The 8,657-nt window shown below is 49.8% G+C and overlaps 1 protein-coding gene across 1 annotated transcript in view; it reads left to right on the forward strand.

Moving 5' to 3' along the window:
- The first annotated feature begins 2,589 nt into the window (after nt 1-2,589).
- Nucleotides 2,590-8,657, forward strand: part of LOC133027210 (activin receptor type-2B-like) — a 10,977-nt gene continuing 4,909 nt past the window's right edge. The window contains exons 1-6 of the mRNA XM_061094242.1: nt 2,590-2,644; nt 6,163-6,364; nt 6,518-6,624; nt 6,760-6,908; nt 8,110-8,253; nt 8,364-8,507. Of these exons, the coding sequence (XP_060950225.1) occupies nt 2,590-2,644; nt 6,163-6,364; nt 6,518-6,624; nt 6,760-6,908; nt 8,110-8,253; nt 8,364-8,507 (801 nt within the window). The remainder of the gene's footprint in view (nt 2,645-6,162; nt 6,365-6,517; nt 6,625-6,759; nt 6,909-8,109; nt 8,254-8,363; nt 8,508-8,657) is intronic.

The following is an 8,657-nucleotide window of genomic DNA, read 5'->3' on the forward strand; positions in this document are numbered from 1 at the left end:
ACCCGAGCACCGAGCGGTGGGAGGCCCTGATCTATTTTGAAGGACTTTCATTTCCTTTTTGGGCTTTTTCAGGGCGAAATTGCTGTAACTTCGGTTTTCTAGGTTCAACTTCCCTCAAACTACATGTGTGTAGCAACAGCCCCAAATTGTGGTAACATTGTCCAATTGACACAAAATTGTTCACGCTACATCAGAGCGTCTGCTTGAGCAGATCTATATGTCTGTGCGTAATAATAGTGATGGCGCCACCTACTGGCAACAGGAAGTAAGCTTTGTTTTACAACTGTCATTCAATTTACATGAAATTTTCACATTGCGATAGCGTGGACCGTAATGAGCAATAAACAGGCAAAGATCGACATCGCGTGAAGGACGCAGGAAGTGAAGCGTTTATCGTTGCCGCAGAGCGCAAAATGCATGCAATGCAGAGACGTGCGCTTGGTCATCGATCGCTCTCTCCCCGACCGCTACAGGCTTCAACATGCGGGTGCTCGGGCCCGCCAGTGCTACAACGGAGCCCTGGTTCTACCTTGAGGCTGAGAGCAGGAGATTCTCTCTCCACAAACAAAGGGCTGGACTGGGACAACATAGAAAACTTGATGATGGATCATCTTCATTGAGACCACTTCAGACAGAAGAACTACTTCATCATGGTGGAGGATCGCAGACTTTGATAATGGACCATAGATCCTGATGGTGGATCCTGATCCTGGTGTCAGCTGATCGAGGACTATGATCACAACCAGACTTCTGGATACACAACGTGTCTCCTCACATGGTCTACCATCAGGAACTCCTCAGTTCATCTGCTGCTTGTGTCCACGGTCACATGTCCACCTGCTGTTGGGCTGCGTCTCCACAGGAGGTCCCCACACAGAAACACAGGTCTGTTGGAAACACGGTGAACAGCAGGAGAAGAAATTATATTATCAAGAAAGAATCAGTTGTTAAGATTTTACAGTGGTGAAAATAATTTAGTATTTTATAAAGTGTTTGTATACAGTGGTCCCACCTGTTGTTATGAGTGACAGCAGCTTCAGCTCTCTCTCTCTCTCTGTCTCTCTCTCTCTTACTCTCTCTCTCTCGCTCTCTCTCGCTCTGTCCCTCTCTCTCTCTCTGTCCCTCTCTCTCTCTTACTCTCTCTCTCGCTCTCTCTCTGTCCCTCTCTCTCTCTCTCTCTCGCTCTCTCTCTCTCTGTCCCTCTCTCTCTCATACTCTCTCTCTCTCGCTCTCTCTCTCTGTCGCTCTCTCTCTCTCTCGCTCTCTCTCTCTCTGTCCCTCTCTCTTACTCACTCTCTCTCTCTCTCTCTGTCTCTCTCTCTTACTCTCTCTCTCTCTCTCTGTCTCTCTCTCTTACTCTCTCTCTCTCTCTCTCTGTCTCTCTCTCTCTTACTCTCTCTCTCTCGCTCTCTCTCTCTCTGTCCCTCTCTCTCTCTCTCTCTCTCTGTCCCTCTCTCTCTCTTACTCTCTCTCTCGCTCTCTCTCTGTCCCTCTCTCTCTCTCTCGCTCTCTCTCTCTCTGTTCCTCTCTCTCGCTGTCTCTCTCTGTCCCTCTCTCTCTCTCGCTCTCTCTCTCTCTGTCCCTCTCTCTTACTCACTCTCTCTCTCTCTCTCTCTCTCTGTCTCTCTTTCTTACTCTCTCTCTCTTACTCTCTCTCTCTCTCTCTCTGTCTCTCTCTCTTACTCTCTCTCTCTCTCTCTCTCTTTCGCTCTCTCTCTGTCCCTCTCTCTCTCTCGCTCTCTCTCTCTCTGTCCCTCTCTCTCTCTTACTCTCTCTCTCGCTCTCTCTCTCTGTCCCTCTCTCTCTCGCTCTCTCTCTCTCTGTCCCTCTCTCTTACTCACTCTCTCTCTCTCTCCCTCTCTCTCTCTCTGTCCCTCTCTCTCGGATCCCTCTTGGACTCAGTTCATCCTGGCTGCATCAAACACGGTCAAGTTCATCAAAATTAAAGACGAAACTTCCGGTGTAGATTATCAAAATAAAGTTTCTACCACCCTCGTTTCTATAAAGAAAATAATTGCATTCCTGCCACCTACCGTGTTTATTACCATTTGTGATAAAAATCGATTCTTCAAACTTATAATAAGTATTCGCATGAGTCTTTATGTTTTGTCGCCTCTTGACACCAAAGGACTTTGTATAACACGTGGAAGGATCAGGATCCAGTTTCTTATTAATTATTTGTTAACATTGTGGAATCAACGCTTTGGACAGTGAATCCTCAGAGAATAAATCATGTAGTCAAGTTATATGTTCGGCTCCTCCTCCGGATGTGGCCACCACTTCAAATGAAGCCACCAGGGGTCGTGTCTCCATCTTTTATTTTGAAAGAGGAGGCAGGTGGTGCAGCGCAGCTTGACGCAGCTTCCTGTCTGCTTGTCCCCATCAGCCCCACAGAGAGGAGAGGAGGACAGAGAGGAGGAGACAAGGAGAGAAGAGGACGAGGAGAGAGGGATGTCCTCACACCCACTCTGACCCGCATGGCTCCGGATCCACCGGGACCTTAGACCCGTGCGGGTTCTCACGCACGCCCCGGAGCCCGGGTCCTGCTGATGTGTGCGGAGCAGCGTGAGGAGGTGCGTGAGGAGGAGCATGAGGAGGAGCGTGGCCGTGGGGGCGGCTCTGCTCCTGGGGACGATGTGTGCAGGTGAGCCGGGGACCGCCGAACCCGAACCCGAACCCGAACCCGAACCCGAACCCTAGAACCCTAGAACCCTAGAACCCGAACCCGGGGACGGTCCTTCATCTGGTGCGGCGCGTGCACGAGAGACTGTTGTGGTTCATCCACCTGAGTGTGCGTGTGTCTGCGCGCGTGCGTGTGAGGGAGACAGAGTGTGTGCGCCTGTCTCTGTGGGGGGGCACGTTTCCTTGTCCTCCTTTCGCACCGGAGCGTGCACGCTAAGCGCGTGAGTGTGCACGTCGGGGAATCGGCGCGTGCGTGCTTCAGGCTGCAGAGCTCCATTGTCTGCTGACACGTGCACGCGGATCGATCTTCTCTTACACGCGCGTTTTTACTACAGCACGCGACGGGTGGATGAATGAAGCGCGTGCACGTGGCCTTGTAGTAGTGAGGGTGGGAAGAGGCTCTGTGCGCGTGCGCGCTGGTAAAATACTACATAGACGCGCGCACACGTGTGTGTGTGCTCACTTCGTCGTTGTGTTGTAGTGACGTCACAGGTCCTTGTGTCGTCATGATGATGTCATATTTGAGTTTGAGTTATTCCTCAGTCACATGTAAAGATGGCCGACACTACCTGTTGCCATGGAGACGTGATGTGAGGCTGTTTTTAAAAAGTCAAAAGTTCTCATCTGTCTCGTTGTGTTACTCTCTGATACACTGTGTGTGTGTGTGTGTGTGTGTGTGTGTGTGTGTGTGTGTGTGTGTGTGTGTGTGTGTGTGTGTGTGTGTGTGTGTGTGTGTGAGACCCTGATAACAACCTTTGATGGACAGGTCCCAGGTTCTTATCTGCAGCTCTAATGTCCTCCTGCCATGTTGGACCTGAACCCTCAGACCTACAGGACGTCTGGAGTCCAGAGCACAAAGAAAGACGAGTGGGGGGGGGAGTCTTTGTTGTTCAGAGACGATGAGGCCCAAGTGTGAGAGGTCACATCTATTGTGTGTGTCTGTCGTCTGAGAGGCGGAGTAAAGGGCCGACGGTCACACTAGACCATGTCATCACTGTTGCTATGGTTACGCCTAGTGGAGTTTTCCAGCCTCTGAGACTCGTTGTGGGACTCGTTGTGGGACTCGTTGTGGGACTCGTTGTGTGACTCGTTGTGGGACTCGTTGTGGGACTCGTTGTGTGACTCGTTGTGGGACTCGTTGTGGGACTTGTTGTGGGACTCGTTGTGGGACTTGTTGTGGGACTCGTTGTGGGACTTGTTGTGGGACTCGTTGTGGGACTTGTGGGACTCGTTGTGGGACTCGTTGTGGGACTCGTTGTGGGACTCGTTGTGGGACTTGTTGAAGTCCCTCCAGGTCCATGTGTAGATGGTTGTTCTCATCTTGGTTAAATCAAGTCCGAGAACCTTGCTGTTATAATCGTACACACATGAAACCTAAACGTGTGTGAGTGTGTGTTTGTGTAGATGATCTCAACAACATATGCGTGCACACAACTTTGCCTAGCAGATGTGTGTGTGAGTGACCCCTGACCCTCATGTCTGGATCACACAAGGCTTCTTAATTTGAATGTGGTCATTTTGCATGATAATGTCGCACACACAGACACACACTTTGAGTGATTTGCATTTGTGGGTTGTGCACGTCTGTGTCCATATCATCATGGAAACAGGAGGTTTCACACACACACACACACACACACACACACACACACACACACACACACAGTGTTAATGTGTGAGTCTTTTATCACAGTCGGACTAAATCGTGAATCTTTAAATAACACAGCTGCAGCCGTCCCTGTTTATAAAGCAGAGGAGGTCAAAGGTCATGAGAACAGACCTGTCTCCAGGAGGCTCCTCCTCCTCCTCCTCCTCCTCCTCCTGCTCCTCCTCCTCCTCCTCCTCCTCCTCCTGAGCTCCTGTGTAGAGTCTGAAGAGCAGTGAGAACAGCACGGGGGGGGGGGGCACACTCTGGTGAAGAAGAGCTGACACACGATGAAGATGTGAAGAGTGTGTGTTGTGATCAGAGCTGACGACGTGTCAGGTGATGTAAACATGATCACATGACCTCTGCAGGTCACTTCCTGTGTCTGCCCCCCCCCCTCAGCTCTGAGTCCTCACGGTTCAGTTGTTTATCTTAACTCACAAACTCACAACTAGATGATACTTAATATCCTGCAGAATATCTTCAGGCTTCATACGTGTGCGTGTGCACATGTGTGCGTGTGCTGAAATGTCAACAAACTCAATGATGTTAACGGACACGCGTGTTGGGATGTTTCTGACGTGTTGCTGCTGATTCATCAGATTTAACGTCCAAGCAGCAGAAACATGATGGACACTTCCTGGTGTTGATGATGACATCACCACTGATCAGCATATATTTAAATTGTGTGTGTGAGAGACGGTCGACCTTTGACCTTCATTGTGTGTCTGGCTCTTACGCCCGCCATACAGCCGTCACCATGGAAACGCTGGCTGCCATATGGGGCAGCTGTTCTGACGTGTGTGTGTGTGTGTGTGTGTGTGTGTGTGTGTGTGTGTGTGTGTGTGTGTGTGTGTGTGTGTGTGTGTGTGTGTGTGTGTGTGTGTGTGTGTGTGTGTGTGTGTGTGTGTGTGTGTGTGTGTGTGTGTGTGTGTGTGTGTGTGTGTGTGTTAAAGTCACAAACCTCAGAATAAAACTTTATTAAACTACTTTTGTCAGTAAGTTCGATCGTTGTCCACCAGCAAGGTGATTGTGATGATGAAGATGATGAAGATGATTGTGAAGATGAAGATGATTGTGATGATGAAGACGATGAAGATGATTGTGGTGCAGGTGGTGAGGATGATGAAGATGATGAAGATGATTGTGATGATGAAGATGATTGTGATGATGAAGATGATGAAGATGATTGTGAAGATGAAGATGATGAAGATGAAGATGATGAAGATGATTGTGAAGATGAAGATGATTGTGATGATGAAGACGATGAAGATGATTGTGAAGATGAAGATGATGAAGATGATTGTGGTGCAGGTGGTGAGGATGATGAAGATGATGAAGATGATTGTGATGATGAAGATGATTGTGAAGATGAAGATGATGAGGATGATTGTGATGATGAAGATGATTGTGATGATGAAGATGATGAAGATGATTGTGAAGATGAAGATGATGAAGATGAAGATGATGAAGATGATTGTGAAGATGAAGATGATTGTGATGATGAAGATGATTGTGAAGATGAAGTTGATGAAGATGATTGTGGTGCAGGTGGTGAGGATGATGAAGATGATTGTGATGATGAAAATGATTGTGATGATGAAGATGATTGTGAAGATGAAGATGATGAAGATGATTGTGGTGCAGGTGGTGAGGATGATGAAGATGATGAAGGAGTATTGACCAGCGAGCGTTAGCGTCCAGGCTGACCTCTAAACGTCTGTCAGACGAGTGTGTGTTTGTAATAACTGTTAATGAACCCCGGGGGGGGGGGGGGGGGTTAGCAGACAGCGCCCCCTGGATCACTGACTCATTGAATCCTGTGTGAGCTGCAGGACTGAGCCATGAGGACATCCTGGAGTGTCTCTACTACAACGTGAACTTCGAGCTGGAGCAGACCAACCAGAGCGGCGTGGAGCGCTGCGAGGGCGAGGCGGACAAGCGCTCGCACTGCTACGCCTCCTGGAGGAACGAGTCGGGATCCATCCAGCCCGTGAGGAAGGGCTGCTGGCTGGACGACTTCAACTGCTACGACCGGTACTAACACACACCATGAAGGTCAAAGGTCATGCAGTGTTTAATAGCAATGACACACAAACTCCCGACCGCCACAGAGCGGCTTCATGATGAATCCATGTAGGTACAGCTGATGACATGAACCGTTGTGCACTTCCTGTGTGTGTCTGTCAGGCGGGAGTGCGTGGCCACGGAGGAGAGTCCGCAGGTCTTCTTCTGCTGCTGCGAAGGAAACGCCTGCAACGACAAGTTCACTCACCTGCCGGACGCCATCGGACCGCGTGAGTCTCACATGATGTCACGTGCTTCTGGTTCCTGTGTCACAGCTCCACCCTCATTAATTAATCTACTGTGTGTGTGTGTGTGTGTGTGTGTGTGTGTGTGTGTGTGTGTGTGTGTGTGTGTGTGTGTGTTAGTGATCAAAGCCCCGCCCCCTAGCGTTGGCGTGTTAAACGTGATGATTTACTGCTTCCTGCCTGTCACCATGTTGTCTGTCACTCTGCTCACGGCCGTCTGGATGTACACACACCGCAAACCTCCGTACGGACACGTGGACATTACAGAGGTACACACACACACACACACACACACACACACACACACACACACACACACACTCAGACACACACACACACACACACACACACACACACACACTCAGACACACACACAAACACACACGCACACACACACACAGACACACACACACACACAGACACACACACACACACACACACACACACTCAGACACACACACGCACACACACACACACAAACACACACACACACACACTCAGACACACACACAAACACACACGCACACACACACACAGACACACACACACACACAGACACACACACACACACACACACAGACACACACACACACACACTCAGACACACACACACACACACACACACACACACACACACACTCAGACACACACACACACACTCAGACACACACACACACACAAACACACACACACACACACTCAGACACACACACAAACACACACGCACACACAGACACACAGACACACACACACACACACTCAGACACACACACAAACACACACGCACACACACACACACACACAAACACACACACACACACTCAGACACACACACAAACACACACACACACACACTCAGACACACACACACACACACTCAGACACACACACACACACACACTCAGACACTCAGACACACACACACACACTCAGACACACACACACACACAAACACACACGCACACACAAACACACACACATACACACTCAGACACACACACACACACACTCAGACACACACAAACTCAGACACACACACACACACACTCAGACACACACACACTCAGACACACACACAAACACACACACACACACACTCAGACACACACACACACACACACACTCAGACACACACACACACACACACTCAGACACACACACACACACACACACACACACACACACACACACACACACACACACACATTCTGTCTCTCACACTCAGTGGAGTCTTGAACCCGTGGTGCGCCCCTTGTGGCTGCTTGGTGAACTGCAGCCTGTTTTCTCTCTTGCTCTCACCCACTGGTGTTGTTCCTCTGATGAACTGCAGGTGGCGCTGGATCAGACTGAAATCACTTTGCCGTGTGACGCCTCAAGATATTTGTTGTTTATTAATTTGTTCATTCACACATGTAAACAGAATCGTCTGATCATCAGATTATTGATCAGGCCCCCCCCCCCTCTCCTCAGGACCCAGGTCTTCCTCCTGCGTCCCCCCCGCTGGGTCTCCAGCCCCTGCAGTTACTGGAGGTGAGAGCCAGGGGGCGCTTCGGCTGCGTGTGGAAAGCCCAGATGATGAAGGAACACGTGGCCGTGAAGGTTTTCCCCGTCCAGGTGCGACCACAGGTTTTCATTTTGCCGTTTGTTTATGGGCGTGTCTCCGTTTGTTTGTGGGCGTGTCTCCGATTCACTTTTTAAAAATGTCTCCCCCCCCCCCCCGACAGAATAAGGAGTCGTGGGAGAACGAGAGAGACGTGTTCACGACTCCAGGGATGAGACATGAAAACATCCTGAGGTTCATCGGCTCAGAAGACCGAGGGGGTCACCTGGAGGCGGAGCTATGGCTCATCACAGAGTTCCACGAGAGGGTGAGGAGGAGGAGCTGTGATGTCACAGTGAAGATGATGATGAAGATTTAACAGGAACTAAAATGTGAAACTCCTCAGTTTTAATCGACTGGTTTGTAAACATCTTTAACATAGAAGTTAAAATCCCAGATCGCCCTCTGAGTCGCAATG

The sequence above is a fragment of the Limanda limanda genome, chromosome 20 (genome assembly GCF_963576545.1).
Source record: "Limanda limanda chromosome 20, fLimLim1.1, whole genome shotgun sequence".
In the NCBI taxonomy this organism is placed as follows: Eukaryota; Metazoa; Chordata; class Actinopteri; order Pleuronectiformes; family Pleuronectidae; genus Limanda; species Limanda limanda.